General features: G+C 47.1%; 1 protein-coding gene across 1 annotated transcript in view; it reads left to right on the top strand.

Annotated features, from left to right (window-relative positions):
• The window catches only part of SPMIP11 (sperm microtubule inner protein 11), a 60,905-nt gene extending 41,854 nt beyond the window's left edge, over positions 1 to 19,051 (top strand). The window contains exons 3-4 of the mRNA XM_086936482.1: positions 8,497 to 8,641; positions 18,886 to 19,051. Coding sequence (XP_086792608.1) covers positions 8,497 to 8,641; positions 18,886 to 18,934 — 194 coding nt within the window. The 3' untranslated portion in view covers positions 18,935 to 19,051. The remainder of the gene's footprint in view (positions 1 to 8,496; positions 8,642 to 18,885) is intronic.
• Positions 19,052 to 19,732: the final 681 nt, after the last annotated feature.

The following is a 19,732-nucleotide window of genomic DNA, read 5'->3' as shown; positions in this document are numbered from 1 at the left end:
ACTAAGCAATCCCTCACCCTAAGGGTATCTGAGGGTCTCCAACATAGGGAATCTCTACCTGTGGTGTGTTTTGGCAAAGTAAAATGCTGGTGCTGAGATGAAGTACTGAAGTGAGACTCCACTAATGTTGGGCTCAACTTCCTCCAATCACTATCCACCATATGTGCCTTTCTTTCCAGGACTGAGTTGCTGTGAGCTCTCAGGGTCAACCTCTGGCTACCTAAAGCTGGAGGCTGGGTCCCTCTGTTTGGCTTACTGGAGGGACAGGTCAGGTTTGGGGCCCTCAGGTCCCAGGTTTGGCTGTGCCCAACAGTGTCCATCTGTGGGAGGTCCCTAGCTAATTTTAAGGGGGATCCCTCAGGAGTTTGTTTTATTTTCACTTGGCTAGGACTACTAGCTTCAGTGCCCTTAATCTGCTGATTGGAAAGTTCTTTTGGACAGGGGGCCCTTTGGGGTCCACCACTGGCCTCCCTGACCTCTACAGCCCTGGGCTGACTGAGGCAGGGTAGAGAGGGGCAGGTTACCTGCTCCAGACTGGGTCCCACCTTGGAAGGGTCCACTGACATCAAGGGTGCTGCCAGGCTAGGCCTGACTACCTCTGGGGCAGTTCCTTCACAAGGGGTCAGATCAGTTCCCTGAGGAGGCTGATCCTTTCCTAGAGTCTGGTGGGAGGGAGATTTCTATTCCTCCTCAATGCACTCTGTCTGAGTGGAGTGATCCATAGTTTCAGGCTTCACAACACTATTATCTGTCTGAGTTTGAGCTGTGGCCATCACAACTCCACCAACCTTTTTAGGAAGGGACTACGTTTGGGTATGGGCTGTGACCATCACAGCCTTGCCAACCTGTTCAGGGAAGGAATCTGTCTGAGATTGGGCTGTGACTGGCACAGCCCTCCTGACCTGTTCAGGAAGGACATCTTGGACTGGGGCTGTGGCTATCACTGCCCCACTAACCTTACCATGGAGGTTTACCATTTTAAAATGGGTTTCTTGCTCTACCTCAGCCCAGGCTAAGATCTCTAAATCATTCCCCAGTAGGCAATCTACAGGCAAGTTTGATGACACTGCCACTCTCTTGGGGCCAGTGACACCTCCCCAGCTGAGATTTACCACTGCTATGGGATGATCTTTCTGCACTCCATCAATGTTGGTCACCTGGTATGTGGCTCCAGGTATAAGTTGCCTTGAGGGGACTAGGCTCTCAGTCACCATGGTGATGCTAGCCCCTGTATCTCTATAGGCCTCAACATTTGAACCATTGATGAGGGGCTCCTGTCTGTACTTGTCAAAAGTGTTGGGACAAGCTGTGAAGTAGGCAAACCCCATGCCAGTCTCACGGACAAGAGTATCTAAGTCAGGGGACCTGGTTAGGCCAGAGTCCCCAGGAACTCCCAAAGTAAATGCACCCAGATTCTTGGGGGCACTCCCACCACCTGGGGGATTACTACTAGTAGTAACAGGAGGCTGGGAAGTTTTACTTGGGGGTATGTTCTCCTTATTGTTGTTGGCCCTTGGGCAACTGCTGTCACTTTTGTAATGGCCTACCTGTTTGCAGGTATGACAATAAGTTTTCTTTTGGGTATTGGAGGGATTTTGGGACCCACCCTTTTCAGAGGATTTTTGGGGCCCTGGGGTTTGATCAGAAGATTTATTCCCACCCTTCTCTTGAGGCTTGGTTGATTCTTTCTTTTGGTCACCACCCTGGTTCTTAGGCCTAATCCTGGTTCTGACCCATTTGTCTGCCCTCTTACCCAATTCTTGTGGAGAGGTCAGATCAGAGTCTACCAGGTGCTGGTGTAATAACTGGTTCTGACAATTATTTAAGACTTGCTCTCTCATAATAAGGTTATACAATCCTTTGAAGTCAGTAACTTTACTACCCAATAGCCAGCCTTCTAGAGCCTTAGTGGCACAATCAACAAAGTCAGCCCAATCCTGAGACTGAGTTTTCTGGGTGTCTCTGAACAGCAACCTGTACTGCTCAGTTGTTAAGCCAAACTCATCAACCAGTGTATTCTTCAGGACTTGGTAATTGTTAGCATCCTCAGCTCTAGTAGTGAGGAGCTAATCTCCACCTTTGCCTTCAAAGGAGAGCCACAGAATAGCTGCCCACTGACTCTGGGGGATGCACTGGACAGTGCAGGCCTCTCCAAAGCAGTCATCCATTTGTGGATGTCATCCCCTTTTTACTCAGGTGTCTAGTATCAAAACTCCGGTCCTTATCTCTAGGGATAATGCTGCCACCAGTGGGGTCTGCCCCACTCAATTTCAGCTCTCTGGCAAAGGCAAGTCTCTCTTTGGCAAGGGCAAGTTCTTCCCTCTCAATCCTCAGATTGACTTCCCTCATCTTAGCTTCATGCTCTCTTCTCTGAGGGGATGTCATCCCTCTGTGAGAAGATGCCTGAGAGCCATTGGTATGAATAGATCTGTTAGAGCCTCTGGAATGAGACCTAACTCGTCTATTCCCAATGTTAAGCCTGCCTGAGAGTGGGCCTGGGGGTCCCCCAGTTCCATTCTCATGCATGCTTAAGTTGGTCTTGGTGAGCCTACTGACTACTACCTGACCTTTGTCTGCCTCATCCCCTGACAACTCCTGTTCCTCTTCCTCCTCTTCACTTTCTGTTCCATTGAGGTTGAGGTCGGGGTCCCCAAGGGTTCCCTCTAAGGGGGGCATGCTCCCATCTGGATTAGAAGGGCCTGTGTTAGAAGAACTCCTTGCATCATAAGTCTCTAAGAGACCTATCAGAAAAGGAGTGGTAGGGTTAGAACCCTGTTTTAGTTTCCTGGAGGTACACAATTGTCTCATCTCCTGGAAGCTAAGAGCTGCATATCTGGAAATGACCTGTGGAGGGTCAATAACCACAAGGGGAGTCTCTGCAGACTCTCCATTGGTAGACATGCTTCTAGTGAGGTGTAAGTGGTGCACTTACCTACACTATGGGTTTACCTACTGATCCCTTGCTAAGAGTTGTAGTCAGGGTGTGCCAAGCCCCGTTACACTACAACAGCTGGTTCAGTAGAACTCAGAGTATTCTAAGCTAAGTTATATGTACCTTGGTACTTATGTGATCTTTCAAGTGATATTCTTAGGATACGTGCGAGGTAAAACAACAGCAAGCTCAAATCCCAACCGCTGCACACCAATGTGAGAAGTTGGCCTGATATATAGTGCTCACTATTCTAGTGATCACTGTGTATCATACCAAACGACCCTTATTGATGATTGGTTGTAAGTCAACCTTATAGACCAGCTATCCTAGTAGCGTGGACAAAAGCAGTCTTTAGGCTAAACTCTAGAGGGCGTGTTAAGCCAGCTGTTTTACCATCACATATACCCCTTGAACACCAAGTGAAAGGACACCACACAAGTTGTTATAAAAATAAAGGATATTTATTAATAACAAGTCTACCCTGAACTCTTTATGAGTCAGGGAGCTAAGCACAATACAAAACTCTTACGAAAATACTTCAAGTTGCACAATTTACACAAATGCCCGAGGGGCACGAAAAACCATATACACTAAAAGTGGAATGCGAAATACTAGCAGGTAAGTAACATGATCCAGAGGCTTCAGGATCGCTAGGACTACACTACTGAACCCTAAGGTTAGGAGCAGGAGGCCTAGGGAGATCGGGTGCAGAGTGTGCACTCTCACGCGGGATGCGGGACAAAGTCTATGGAGGCTAGTATTTCTAAAGTTACTGTTTCCGGACGAATCCGACTAGGTAGACTTAAAACGAAAAAGGATCTGGACACTTGGATAGTGAACCTGCGTTGGAGCACCGAAATGCTCGGGTTACCTAGCCCAGGGGCTGCGGCTGCATAGGGTTCAAAAGACGTCGGGAATCCTCGTTGTAGTGTATGGAGCCTGAAAGAAGAAGTTGCTGGCAGGCAACCAGTGAAGATGTTCAGTGTGATCCAAGCCTGGATCGGTGATGGAGACGACCTGAAAGCAGAGGGGACTCAGTTCTTAATCACTAGCCAGTGATTGTGTGGGCACCAGGATGGCACCGGATGAGGTCACCGCGATCAGGTGAGTGGGCGACCCTGTACTCTGCAGTCACACGGGCCAGGAGGCGTTGTCGGCGACCAGGCTGGAGGTGCGAGCTGTCCCACGAGGGTGTCTGCTGTCGGCGATGCTGGAACCAGGATTGGAGCAACAAGCCTTGGCAAAGGCAAGCCCACACGGTGGAGTCAAGATGGCGTCTGGAGGGGACCAGGAGGGTCCGGGGTGCTCCTCTTTTGGAAGGGAGCAAGGGCCAGTCTGGAGCAACCAGACCAGCGGTGAAATTGTCGTGGTACGTCGTCAGGAGGGCCACTAGCCAACGGGCAAGTGACCAGACAACGTGGTAAGCAGCAAAGAGCATGAGGGCCCCACGCAGATCTCGTGGATGCTGGGGGGCTGGACTTCGGTGCTGGAGCTGCTCTGGTTTGGGGCTTCTCAAACCCCAGTGCACTCACTCGAGGATCCCTCGGCGGTTGTGCTGGTTAAGCGTCGTGCAGGTTTTGAAGATGGCCGGTCCCTCAGGTCTCGTCACACCCACGAATCTCAGCTGGGCTGATGATGCAGGTAGAGGTCAGAGATGCCAGGGAATCCGGATCTCGTCGAGCTGGTCAGTCTTGATCCGGAGGATGGACGTGCAGCAAACCGCGATGCTTAGGTGGTGCCTGCGGGTGCAGGGTGGCTACTCCTTAGCCACAAGGGAGAGTCTTCAGAGAAAGTCAAGAGTTCCTTTCGTGGAAAGTAGTTCAAGATTCAAGATTATCTAATTTGGGAAGGGGGCCCGCTCCTACCTTTATTCTAAGAAAAGGGGCTGGCACGCGACTAGGTCCTGCCCATGGGTGGGACTAGGAGGGTGGTGGTTACACCCCTCTCCTTTGTCCGGACTTTCCCCAGCTCAGGGGCGCTCCTGGAACTGGTTTGAGCCGGCATATGCACAGTGAGCACCGGGGTGCCACTTGCAGTCACCTTCCTCTCAGCCCTGCCTACCTGGGATACACAAAACCCTGTCTGGGATGGTGCTAGCACCGCCCCTGACAGGAAACCCTTTGTCCGAGCTCTCCTCGCTGGAAGGACTCCCAGCAGCAGGAGGTCAGACTTGTGTCTGTGGTGGCAGCATCCATTTTGTGATACTGAGGCTCGAGTTAACTTTAACCGGGGTTCACAGTTACATACATGTCGTGTCCCTCTAGAAGGGTGGAATGCTAACCCCGTCGCCAGAATTGGCGAGGGGTTAGTATTCCAATTCGTATGACACCTTACTCGACATGTTTTGATAAAGCGATACCAAAATTGGCAAATAACCGCTAGGATTATAATGCACTTAAGAGTATATGGTACGCGTTATCATGGAACAGCTATTAGGACTTAGTTCCGCAAGCTGCAAACGGGCTCAGCTCATGCCAGAGCACCATCTCACATAATTCCAAGCACTCTGCCTTCAGGATTGATAAGGCCTGCCATAGGAGTGACTGATAGGAATACATGTGTCCATTTTAGGGTTAGATATAGGAATACTATATCTAAAGCAAAGGGTGATTACACCACCTTGCCCCAGCTGTCGTGCAGCCAGTTGTCAGATTTGGGTGGCCAGCCAGGGGTGGCATAATACATGCTGCAGCCCCTGGTAGGCCCTGGGTACACCTATGCTCTGGATACCTAAGGTATGCTGTACAGGGACTGATAAGGTGGCCCAGTACCAATTGGTAAATGCACCTAAGGTACATGTGTGCCAATGTAGAGAGAGAGCAGTGGGCCTGGGGCCCTGAAAAGCAGGGTCCCATGTCAACTAAGTCGAAAAACCAGCAAAACACCAGGCAAAAAGTTGGGGGCAACCATAGTCAGATATCCACCTTCCTACAATCACCATATATTATTTCATTGTCTCCCTCTTCTTTAACCTGTCTCTTTGTATCTCCTCCTGTTTAAGATTTTTTATTGAGAATCATTCGGAGAAAGGAACATAATAAATCACACCATTAAGAAATTATCAATTTGCCGTTGTTTTGTCCTGCATACCCCTTCTCTCTTTCAAAGACATCCCGCTTCTATCTGACTCTGGTCTGTGTCTGTGGTGAGTGGCATTCTAAAGGAGTTGCTTCATACAACTGTGGGCAGAGCATGTGGTAGTGCAACATAGTGCACACAGTGCTGCATATTCCTATCCAGGAACCTCTAGTGACTACCTGTGTTATTGCACCTGCGCTGACACTGGCTGATAATGTGTTGCATGGCTATACACTTATAAGGTGCAAAAGGCGGGACATATTGGCTATGCCAATGCTTGTTTCTAATATGGGGCTTTACTCCTCCTTGGAGAAGAAGTCCAGTTCTTTCCCCAACTAGTCTTTAGGGGGTGTTACAGGACCAGCTTCCCTGGTCCTGGGGAGAGCCTCACTGGTCCTGAGTGCAACTGTAGTTTGAGTCCTTAGTCCAGATGGATATCAGGGGTTCCTCTTTCCATTTCTCCATGGCTGCCACCTCCAGTCCCAGTGTCCAGCAGAAAACACAACCAAGAGAGAGCTGTCCTCCTTGAGCAAGGCATTTTAAGTGTGTGTGTGTGGGGGGGGCAGAAGGCTACAGAAGCGACACAGCTCTGGCCTATCCTGGGGTACATCACCACCACTCCACCCTTGTCCCAACCCTCCTGGACAGCATGGTGGGACAATTCAAGATGGCATCCCCCAGGAGTCACATCCCCTCTGGGGGACTCAGCTCCACCTCTCGTTGACACCACTGCCAGGACCCTTCCCACTAAATCCTCAAAGGGAAGCCCCCTACCCTGCTAGCATCAGTTGTCTGGGCTTCCTCCTGTGTTCCGTGGGCTTGGGCTGCCCATCCCTGGTACAGTGTGACAGATAATGGATGTATATCCTTCAACCCCAACCCTTTCTTGCTCAGGCGCTCAGTGGAGCACTGTTAAAGGCCCCCTTTGTGTGTGGGTGGCCATTGTACCTGCTGCTGTAGAGAGATGTAATTAACATAGCACAGCTATGATCTTGGAATGAGCTAGAGAAATATGAAAACCCATAAACCTGTACATATATCTTCTTGGAACTCTTATTTGGGTTGGCTATACAGATTCCACCCCAGTTCCATACGTCACTGGTCTCTGTAGGCCAAAGGGTAGCAAAACTGCACTCTAAGGCAGTCTTCCCCGTAGGTGTATAGTGGAATGTCACTGTAGACAAGACTGTAAATCACACTGACTTTCCCTATGTGTGTACACTACAGTTATGAGGCCTACTCCAGGTCAAAATCCAATCTTGCAGAGTCCCCTCTGCACCTGGCTAACTGTCCGCAGTTACCAACCTGCGCACACAGGAGTCTCACACGCGCAGCCCAATGCATGTGCACATGTGCAACCAGCCAAGTACCCCTTACCCTTGCTGCGTCGCAGAGGCCTTATCTTAAAAGACGAATACTGGCGGTAAACACGCAGAGTCCATTTACCGTGGCTGAGTCACCAGTTGCATGCTCCCCCACAGAACCCATTGCTTTACTACAATTAATGTATTTAAGACTCTCTGATCTCCCCAATAAGTCGCACCCAGCTTAGAGACAGGATAATTTCTACAAAGTGTAACCCAAGAAAGGCATCAAACACTGAAAAGTTCTCCTGTGTTGTGGAACAAAGTCTGACTGCCGCAGTATTCTTGAATTTTAGTTGGGCAGTGTTTAGTTCGCATCACCACACATAGCCAAAATTGTACCCCAAAACATTAAGTAATTCTACCAGTTGTAGCTGCTCCAGCGAAGCAGTAGTGGGTGGGGGGGAGAACATTTTTTTTTAAACACCTGCCCACAGGCTGCCTGGCTGGCCACCGTCTCTCTTCCATCCTCTTCCTGGCTTCTGTTCGAACAGGAAGCAGTATAGGCTCCCCTAAGCCAATCACAATGCTGGAATGCAGCGTTGTGATTAGTCTGAGCTCAGATAGGGAATGAGAGCCTAGGCATGTTCTCCACCCAGGCTGTAATGCAGCCTGGGTGGAGACCATGCAAAGTGTGCATGATGTTTGGGCGACCCCAGGGCCGGCCTAACTTTCATGCACACTTAGGAGGGAGCTACCACTCCTCCCCCTGCGCAGCCTAGCCCCGCCCCGCCCCACAAAACTGCCCCAGCACAGCAAAATAAAATGATTATAACATTGTGTCATTATCATTTTATTTTTCCTTTTTTGCCATGCTGGTAGGCAGTGGGGCCACGCCTTAGCGGAGGTGCCGCCCCTGAATTCTACCTCTAACAAGGTTGCTTTACACAGCCAGTTCAGTGAGGTTCTTGCCAGATGAATCGGGCATGAAGTGAGCCCCTACACATAAGAAGTCTAGGAATCATGGGCACTCATCCAGAATTGCCCACCATTGTGCCGCTTGATGATCAGAAACAACAGGTTTAGGGTTAGGATCCAGGTGAATCAGAAGACAGAGAAAACAATCGGGGTAACTGTTAGGTAATCAGGACCTTCTCTAACAACATGCGGTTTCTCTTTCAGCACCGAACCAAATGTACAGATTGCCTTTGACAGCAGGCCAGGGTTTTGGATGGTGGATGCCACGTGACCCTTTAGTGCGACCGGAGACTGTTGACCCCTGGATCGCAACCCCGCGCCACCCGATGATCAGCAGCCCTATGACCAGGTGAGAGCAACATGAAGGGCAGGAAGGGGTTGGGCTCTGAATGTGTGAAATGCCCACACTCGCCTGTGCCACACCCATCCTCTGACAGAAGAACTCTGAACATGTGTAATTCTCTCATCGTCTCACTTAACTTCAGAGATATCTGGGTTCAGGCAAGGGCTTTGAATGCACACCAGGATAGAAATGTTGGGGTTTGTGATTGATTGTCTGTGCTTATTCTGGAAAATTAGATTGTGGAAATGGCAGGATGTAGGGCAGTTCACAACTTGAAGTATTTTGGTTTACACAAAGCTAGGTACATTTTAAAGTATTAACTTGGAAACAATTATTTTAAAATACAGAGGGCCAGATGTAGGTAAACGTCATTTACCGATTTTTAAAGACCGAATTTTACCGATTCGATATTCAAAAATCGGTAAATGGCATTTACAGAATTTACCGATTCTGTAATTTAACCGATTCTGTAAAAATACCGATTCGGTAAAATTACCGAATATTTCCATTTTTGGTGCCCCTACATCTCCATAGGCCTTTACCGGTCGGAAACGGCCGAAAATCGGTATTTTCGGCCGATTCCGATCGGTAAAGGGCTACCTACATCTGGCCCAGAATTTCTTTGAAACTTTTTTAAAGGCTCTCAAAAATTGCACAAATGTGTGCAAAGTTGCTCTATAGCCAACCTCAGACTTGTTAAGAACTCCACCCCGTGCATCATACTCCCATACAATATGGCCAACAGTGATAGCAAAATTTTCTTTATATGGGGAATTCCATCTTTCACCCTCTTTTGTGACCAGATCTAAAACTTAGGTGTGGCTGGAATGGCGAGGAGCAAGGGTGCTTACACAGATATGATATGGAAACCAGAGGTTTGAAATGAGCCAAAATCAGTGCAGCGTTTCCCCTCCTGTGGATGTACGTTACCATAAAATTGCATGAGCAATGAGCGTTTAAAGCCATCTTCTGCCTCCTCATGACTATTTATGCGCACAATCAATGCTAGGCTGACTAATCACTTTCCACATGTATAAGATAGCTCTTTCCTCTCCCTCGTGCCCTCTTTGTTGTCAATTTCACCACCTCTTCACAGAGGAAAGGAGGAGCTTAACTGGAGCATTTAAAAGATCATGAAAAACGAATGTGTCCTGAGCTAACTAGACATCATTAGGCACTTAGCTTAATTCCATGAAAATATAAGAAAATACTCATCCTACTTTAACGTTGATAGTAAACGGTTATGATAAATTAAACATCAAAAATTGTTAATTGATTGTGTTGGAACAAATCATATTTTACCTGAAGATCGTACTTTTGAGAACATAATTAGGGAGATGAAAAAAGACAGTGGTAAATACATTTAACATCAATAATGCATATAAAGAGTTTTATTGAAACAAAAATGCCCACCAATATGTACAAGGATTAGTGCTCAAATATGAAGAGAAAAACCAAATATACTTTTATCAAAAGGGAAGCATCATATTAGATGAGAAACAATTTTTCCCTTTAGCTTTAATTACAACTTCAGTCCTTCTGAATTAAGAATGGACAGGACCAATTTCAACCTCTCACGATGGTCGTAACTGAAAATCTGAGGGAGGCTATATGTGTTCCAACTTGGACCCAGGCATGCCCTCCGTTTGGCTGCCTCTGTTAAGTAACTTTGTAATGTAAACATAATCTTTCCTAATGAAGTGTCAACACATTTCAACCTGTATCTGTTCAGAGAGTCTTTTTTTTTTGTTTATTGACATTTCAACAATATACAATCAGACAACGTAAATTTGGCACGCATCAATTAAGATCATTACAATATCTTGTATGGCACAGATTCAGTTAGCTAAGGCGACAATACCACCACATTTCCAAATTCGAGTTTTTATAACATATACAATACCCTATCACCTTCACACCTTCATATAGATTGTCAGTACACACTCCTTCCATCACGTTGCTGGCATCACAATTACAATCCTAATCGTCTAGGGTGAGACTTATACTTCAAAGTGGTGTAATGTATCTTCCCTTGCGCTTTCTGTGTCTGTGATTGAGTGTGTGTCACATGAGTCGCCACCTCCCTGAACATGTCTCTTCTCCAGATACAGAGCCCAGTAATTTTTGAGTCGGTTGCGTGGGGGGAGTAGTTCGCTGTATAGCCCGGTTTGTGTGCAGCAGTAGACCATGTCGTTTGTCCACCTAACCAACGTCGGGGTCGGGCCTCGCATCCAAGTTAGCGCAACGCACCGCTTGGCAATTAAAAAAGCCATATCTACTAATCTCCACAAGGCTGGCTCGATTTCTTAAGTATACCCCAATATGGACAGTAGCGGAGAGGGTGCCAATGACAGGCCAGTAATGTCATTCACCTCGTTGTACACTGCCAGCCAGAAGTCTGCCACTTTCGGGCATAACCCGGCCAAATGTAGAAAATTCGCTGATTGTGCTCTACATCTCTCACAGCTGAGGCTCTCTCGAAAACCGTATCTGAACAGCAGCTCAGGTGTATAATAGACCCTGTTGAGGAATTTAAAGTGCAGTAGACGGTGTCGGCCATTGAGCGACAGCCTTTTTACACTAGCACAGCAGTATCTCCACTTGTCTTCCGGAAGTTCAGTGTTTAGATCTGTTTGCCACGCTAACCGAGGTTTTGCATAGTGCATTGTCCGCTCAGCAAGCGTAATTCGATAAAGCCGCAAAATCAGTTGGGTTGATGTTTTGACGGTGACTATGTAGTCATAAGGTAATACCACTTGCGGTTCCGCCATATCCTCGCCCAACAATTCGCGTAATTCGTGTCTCACCCTGTGAAACTGAAAACGAGGGAGGGCTAGAGCGCCAGAGTTGTCGTCCGCTGCCAAGTCCTCCCAGGTGCAAGCCGTGCCATTGGCAAAGAGGTCGCCCATAGTGGTAAGATTTAATTTAGCTAGCGCTGCTATGACACCTCTATCCCTACAGGGGCTAATCCATGCACACCAAGCCATTTGCGCCTCTGGGGCGTATAGCAGTGAGCAAACCTGGGCATCCATGAGGTGGTATCAGGCGTGTGTCACAGAGTTTAATGAATCCAATATGCCCGTACGCCGGTCTCTAGGACGAGCGAGTAACGCCGGTAGTGGTGTCGGGTCAGCGACTATTCTCTCGATCTTCAGATGCGGCGCGTCCGCTGGGCCGTGCATCCAGCCATACGCGTGCACGCCCTGAGCTGCTCGATCTTAGAGCTCAAAATCTGGGGCGCTCAGACCGCCCTCCTCATAGGGGCGAATCAGAATGTCCCACGCCACCCTGGGCTGTTTCCCAGCCCAAACCAGACGGAGCACCAAGGCATGTAATTGTCGGAAGAACGTACTGGACAGAACCATTGGAATGTTACTGAAAAGAAATAGCAGTCGGGGAAGAACTATCATCTTTAATAACGATATGCGGCCCAATAATGATAAAGGAAGTGCTATCCATTTATTGATCACATCTTCCAGTTTGGCGATTGTTACCCCATAGTTCTCTCATCGAACTACCTCCGAATCCGTGTGTAATCGTATGCCCAAGTAGCGTACCGCTTCCGTGGTCCACTGTATGGGATAATCCGAGTCGACTCTCCTAGATCTGTTCAGAGAGTCTTCCTCAGGGCTTGTACAAGATTATCTTGCCCTGTGTAAAAAGAAAGTGAATGCATAATGAGTCATGGAAATCCCCAATCCTGAGGAACCTTGTGAATGTGTGTTCCATGGTAGAAAGTGAACTGTACCTTTCGATAAGTAGAGGCCACATTGGAACAAAGAAATCCTTAGTTAAGGGGCATTTGGACAGAGGAGATCAAACACAAAAAAAGATGAAGATTTATACTTTTATGCTTTGAGTCTAATCCCTGGACTGCGGTACAAGAACCTAACCCCACGCTCTGTTTTACTTAATTTCATCTTGATCACCTCTCTTCAGCTTCCCCGCATGAACCTCTGCTCTGTTTTGATTAGACTGCTCTTGAAGGCATTGAAACTGTGCTGGGACTGAAGGAACTAATGTGTAGACTTAGTGCAAAGTGTGCATGGTTTTTACTCAGGAGACTTCAAGTAAAGGTGAAAGTGAGGGACTCCCAGATTTGGTATTCAAGGCATTCCCTTGTTCTGTTGAGCAGAGTTGTGTTCCACTGGTGTCCTTGTGATTCTTCTACCTTTATTGATCATCAAAATGCTAATCCAAATACCCATTGGTATCAATTGTGTCTTAGGGGGGATATCCAAACTTCATTTGAAATCTCTAGGTAGCTTTCAAAGGCCCACGATTTCTGATATGTCAGGATTTATTGGAATAGTGTTTAATTTGAAGTAAAAAAATTATTTTCGGGGAGACCTGAAGGTCCATAGAGGTAATATGAAGGAGAAGCATCTTCTTAACCTACCACCCAGATGCCGTGGAAAGATATAGCCCAGCTCAAAATTTCCAGTGTGCTAAATATATGGTAAAAAGGAGAAACCTAGGAGGTTGTTTCTGCATAAAATCAAGTCCGAGGACAAGTGTTGGAATTGTACAGGTGAAGGAGGAGATCTGGAACACCTAATCTTCAAATGCCCCTGTGTTACCCCCTATTGGGACAGAATATTTGGTTTTATAAATAAACTCCTCCATATCACCCTACCAAGAGAATTTTCAACGCTTGTTCTAGGTTTTGCCAAAGCCGTCACACTCAATGATGATGACAAAGCCCTACTGGACCTGTTGCTGACGGCTGGGGTTAAAATCATACTTAATAACTGGAAAAGCACGAACAAAGCCTCTTTTGCCCACTGGTTGAACTGGGTCTTTCAGTTAAGAGGTGCTGACAACATATCCTTAACTTCTACCCCATGGAGACCGCCACTCAGGAAAATTTGGTCCTCACTAGACGATCACTTTGACTCATACAAACCTCCTTGAAATTTGGTTACTTGGCACTCAGAGCGTTTCATACCGTAGGGTTCACTGCCCTTGCCCCTGTACGGCTGGTATTCTAAGCTATGTACACTCACCGTCACAGTTTGATATTTCCATCTTTTATATGTATTATAGGTTTGGTTTACGCAAATGTATAACTCATGATGCTTCTGCTCTTGTGTGGTGGTGCCAATTTCTCTCCAGGTCATGTTATACAAGCCGTCATGTAACCTTGGACGCAACTCTCCTCTATCTGCCTGCTGGACATTATATGTGGAACCTTGTTTGTTTTACTGGACTCGATTTGTTTTGCTAGTACCAAATTTTATATTTCCTAATCTTATGATTTTCTTACTGCACTGTACTTAATTTTATTGAAATTGATTATTCTTGTACTGATGTATCTCTTTGTAGCTCCTAATAAAAATCTTTGAACACAAAAAAAAAAGGAGAAAGATGAGAAAGCAACCCTATTATCCCCAGGCTAGGTTGCAATGTGAGGTAACTGATCACTATTCTTCTCTACCAGGACTCGGCCAAGGTGTCTCATTGATATTCTATTAGAATTGGTAGACCCCTCAAGGGGAAGCTTTATGTCATGCATTTTTCAATAATAGCCCGCAGTCATCCCCAGTCAAAAGTTGTTATCAATTTTAATATGCCTAGTACAAGGGGAGCAGACTCTAAAATTAGTGCAGGAAATGCTAGGAGAGATGTGGTTGGAAAAGAGAGGACTCAGGGCGGCGAAAAAAAAATCAAAAATGGTTGTAAGTAATACAAGCCACTGCGTGACGTAATATGATGGCGCTGAGCCTGAAACCTGTGGTGAGACTCCAGTAACTTGTATATATGCAAACACTTTTGCATCAGCTGGGGCACCTGAAATGTTTGGTCCCTTTTTCTGCAAAAGCCTGAATGCAAACCTCAAACAAGTAATGGCAATGCATAGGTCTCTCATTTGTGAGAGTTTAAGCTATTGGCATTGTAAATGACAATGCCTTTTATTTATCTGTTTCGATAATTACCACAAAAATAAAAGGCATTGTCATTTACAATGCCAATAGCTCAAATTCTTGTAAATGCGAGACCTATTTCATGACAAAGAAGCGGCCGCCATTGTCCAGGGCTGCTTGGAAAGTGAAAGCATGCATGGCATGCTGAATGTTGCAGGAAAGCATGTCATGCCAGAAGTAGGAGAAACTCTTTAAAGAAAAGAGTGGTTACAGACTAAATAAGACATATTGTGTAACAACAGAAGTAAAAGGGCCAGTCCCTAGGGAGGTTACAAATGAAGACAAGGTGGTACTAAAGAGGGACAGACAAGCGTATTAAGGAATCGGAAACCAGCATTTACAAAGGACAATGACACAAGTCAATGAAAAATATGGGCGGAGAGTGGGTGGAACTTCAAGTCCATAATTGAATACAGCATGCCTCGCAGAGCAGCGCATGCGCTGCCCAGGCTCGACCTAAAACATAGCGGCACCTTTAGGCATGAGAGTCACACTCTAGAGGCAAAGGTTAACAACCAAACTACAACTCAACCAAAGACCGCATCAACCCCACTAGGAACGCACTGTGACACATCAGGGAGGCCCGCAGAGGCAGCAATACTAGACACCCCAGGAAGAGAGGCTTGCTGCTGACAAGGGGGACTCCATTTCTTGAAGAAAACTACACTGGAGTGTAGAATTCATTAGTGCACCTAAGTGTTCAAAACGCTTTATCCATTCCACCAAGCAGAATGATTTGCGGACATTTGTCCATAGGACAAACACGGGCACTTTCTGGAAGCCAGTGTTTTCCCCACTGTGACAGACTTTTGTTTATTTTAACAGGGGGTGAACCCAACCGCCCCTACTCCACACAGGCATTTCGCCACCTACTACGGCAGCATTGTTTTAGTGCTGCAGTGCAGTCAGCACAATATCTCTCAGTATAATGAACGCAGGTCCAAGTTCGCATACCGAGCGTTGTTTGATACAGTATAGGAACCAAGCAAGTAGTTGCATTTACAGTGTTTCATGGCCCTGACGATGCACCGAAGCACATTAGCAGACCGATATCATGATACAGCACAGGAAGTGCTCGGCTGAAAGAGTGGTGGTATGTAGTATGGCTTGCATGGGAAGCTTTTTGGTGTGTGAGTGATTTCTAGGAGTGGTGTTCTTATCTTGACATCATTTGCTGTCGCCACAGTGTAAACAAGAAAAGAAGTGGGGAATAGAACACTTAAGATTTACATTAATTTATTACTGTGCCAGGTTGAAACAACAGTGTGTAGGATGAGTCCAGGCCCACTGGAAAGAATATTGGTGTAATTTGAAATTAGTAATGGAATGTATCCCTGGCATTGTTGCAATGATGAAGCTGCGCTTAGGCTTGAAGTGGAATGAAGTAGAGGAGAGATGGCTGTTCTTGTGGATTGGCCTACCATCTTTAAGAAGGCATATGTTCCACTTCTCGATTGGGTAGAGGAGCACTTTGCAGGAATACACCAATTATAGGCAGTCAGGGTAAATGGTCTACAGATTCCAACATGGAGCAACTGATGAGCAACCCATAGGCATGCAGTGGATACAGGGAGCCATGTTAGAAGGTATAAAGAGTGACAGAGGGCAACTCCGAGGCAAGCCTCGTTCTAGGCAGCTATGTAAGGGATTTGAGCGATACAAAAGGGGGTGGTGATGGACGGAGCATCTGAATCAATCAAACACTCACACCCAGTCAAAAGATCTGGGTTTAATCCATCACCGTTCTTTAGCCCACTCTGCCACCCCAGTTCAGACATGGCTATTTGCAAATCAGTCTGACCCTGTGCCTCATGGGAACAGTCCAGCCCGAACTGCCAAGCCATGTCTTCCCTGGACGGGAAACAAGCTTCCGAGGACCGGTTTCTGGCATTCCAGCCGTCTTCAGCCCGGCTTGCTTGAATCCAGTGGCAAAGTGAGCAAGGGACTCACGTCTGAGCATACCCTGCCACACTTATGGCCGCCAAAAGCGATACAAAAGGGGGTGTTTGATTGATTCAGATGCTCCGTCCATCACCACCCCCTTTTGTACATGTAAGGGATTTAAAGCAGGAGCAACCCACAAGCCTGCAGTGGATACAGGGAGTCGTGTTAAAAGATCTAAAGAGCGACAGAGGGCAACTCCGTGGCATGCCTCGTTGTAGGCAGCTATGTAAAGCATTTGAAGCACCACAACCAGAGTGGCAGAGAAGCAACCCACGGGCATGCATTGGATACAGGACGCTATGGTAGAAGATCTAAAAAGCAACAGAGGGCAACTCCGAGGCAAGCCTCCTTCTAGGCAGCTATGGTCAATTACTTGAAGCAGCACCACCGGAGTGACAGAGGAGCAAAAGCCAGGCATGCACTGGGTTCAGATGGAATTTGCTAATTATAAATATAGTTTTCCCAGAACAAGAGGGACAAACCTCAGCATGCACTAGATAAAAGGCAGCCAAGGTAGATGATCTACGCAGCCCATCCAGCAGGAGAGCGACCAACTGGCATCCAATGGATATAGACAGCCTTGAAGAATGATCCTAAGGTTTCATCCAAGACCGGTGAGAGAGTAAAGCCAAGAGTATGAAGACACAGAAGCATGCTAAATGGTATTTGAATAAACCCAGAGCCAAGAGTATGGAGACACAGAAGCATGCTAAATGGTATTTAAATAAACCCCAGAGCGCTAGAGGGCCAGCCCAGAGCAAATCTTTGGTTAGTGGTAGTCCAGACCCTGAGTTCATGGCCAGGCATGCAAGCTCACAACACATGATACTAGACAACATGGAAAGAAGCTAACAGATGTGCAAGTCACAAACCAAGGAGGGTGTCGCCTAATGCCCTACTCGTACAGGCCACAGCCAGTCCTTTGTCATCAATAATTAACAGTGGCAAGCACATTTCAGTGTTTGCTCACCGGGACGTGTGTTCTATACTCCACCCAGGAGAGGGCCAATCCACAGAGTGCAGTGGATATAGGCAGAGAGGGCAGATACACTACTGAATCCACCCATGACCAACAAGGGTGCAGCCCCAGCTCACGACTAACACTACTAAAAGTGATGGCTGTTTGGTACCACAACGGAAGGAATATGAGTAGCATGTTAGATGACTTCAGGAGTGACGGGCTTAGGAAAAGAAGGATATGATAGGGATTGACGAGAGGCCCTACCTGGTTATAAAACTTTCAAATAGGAATACATCACAGTGTCCCCAACTTCTTCACCCTTTACCTGTATGCCGGGGCTGGTCTCCCTGCAGGAGTTGTACTTCTGAGACGGATTCGGATGAAATTTTTTTGGGGTGATTGTGTTACCATTTCACAGGTTATTGGGCACCAAACATAAGTTTACGTTGTTTAAAACAACTTGTGTTCAAGTACTGAGCACCACAGGCAGTCTGGTGTACCAGAAGGACTCAGACCCAACTCTGCGGCAGCTTTCTGGACCGTGCAGACCTTTTCCTGGGATAGTGGAAGGCCCCAGGTGTACAAACATTCATTTTGCGAGTCTCTAATTTCGATTTTGTGTGACACGCAATTAGAGACTCCTCAAAATAAAATGTACTAATGTGTTTCAGACACATTAGCGATTGCCAATGGGGTGACAATTGACCTGCCTCATCAATATTAATTAATTAAAATGAAACTGACTGCTCTTAAAAAACTTATCACTACCATTCACAAAAGGAAAAAGGTTTCCTGTGGACCCCTTCCTTGAAGTAGGTGGTAAACAGATTGTTTTGCAACTGCATACCAGTCGCAAAATAATTGTACATTCCCCTGCGACTCGCTATGAGGAAGGGGACACCCTTGGCATGCCCCTTCCTGATAGCGACTCGTGAACCCTATTTTGCTAGTTGGTAATAGGTTAGCGACTCACAAAATTGGATTTGTACATAGACAAATGTACTTTACTGGTCCAGTAAAATGGATCATACATCTGGCCCCTGGTCTTCCTCAGCAACTGTTACCCTTCCATCTGGAGGAGGGACAGTTCACGCCTATATCCTAGTACAAGGCCATCCAACTACATTGGCTCTCTGAAATGTATTGTAACAGAGAACCCACAAGGAAGAGATTCCTGCCCTTACAGACCAGCGTCCTGCAGAAATCCTGGCCTGTCAGCGCTCATGTTCCTGGTTATCAAAAGATCACGTAAAAACGTTTACACATGTGCAGTTGGAGGAGAGACTTGTCAGGGGGTGATTATGGTTGTTTATTGTGGGGTGGTCTGTGGAAGGGAGGGCTACATGGTGATGGGAGGATGCAGACAATGAGAGTCACAGAGATGTTAAATAGCATGCCTTGATACTTTGTTTCTTTTTCAGGTTTGTGGATCAAATGACGAAGGTCGACAGAACTTTCAGCCTGTTCTGATGCCCCTGTGGGCCGAAGACAGCACTTTGAACCTAGCTGGCTTTTTTCACACCGCTCTCTTGCACCTGACCTATTGTTTATGCTTAATAAAATACACTTAGCATTATTCTTTCTTAACAGCGATCAGAATGTTGTCTTCTTGCGAGCTGTTGGGGAGGGGGTGAGGGCACACGAGATGCCCATCAGTAAGAGCTCAGTGCAAGAGGGTCAGGGCCTGTTGGTGCTAAAGGGGGGTCAGGGACATTGTACATGCCCTTCACACATGGCTTGATGCTAGAGACGTCCGTAAGTGACCCTCTCCTAGAGCTTGGCGGTGGATGGGTCGTGTTTCCTTCACACCCACCCCATCAGAGCTAGAGTGGTCACTGTGCCCCGTCACCTATATCTCGGGGGTACGGGAATAGGGGTGTGTCCCTCACTGCAATAGGGGGGATCAAGGTGTGTCCCTCACATAGGTCTCATTGCTAAAGGGTCAGGCCGTGTCCCTTACATAAGATGGTTAGGGCCTGTCCTTCATGCTTCTTTATGCTAAAGGTGTCCGGTGTCTTGCTCACTGCTTGGCGTCAAGGCGTGCGCCTCACAGTGCTCGGAGCGGAGTGGCTCAGGGTGATCCTCACACACCGAGGGCAGCCGCACTAAAGATCACTGTGCCCCCTTACCTGGTATTCAGTGCTATGAGGTGGCACACACAGACCTTGCTTGAGGAGCAGAGTGAGCCCTTCATATAGAAGAAGGTGTAATCAGGGCTAGTTTCTGCCACTGAGCCTACTCTCAGAGGTCAGGATGTGCCCCTCACAC

Source organism: Lissotriton vulgaris, chromosome 1_1 (genome assembly GCF_964263255.1).
Source record: "Lissotriton vulgaris chromosome 1_1, aLisVul1.2, whole genome shotgun sequence".
NCBI classification, from domain to species: Eukaryota; Metazoa; Chordata; class Amphibia; order Caudata; family Salamandridae; genus Lissotriton; species Lissotriton vulgaris.
This window is presented reverse-complemented; position numbering and strand designations above follow the sequence as displayed.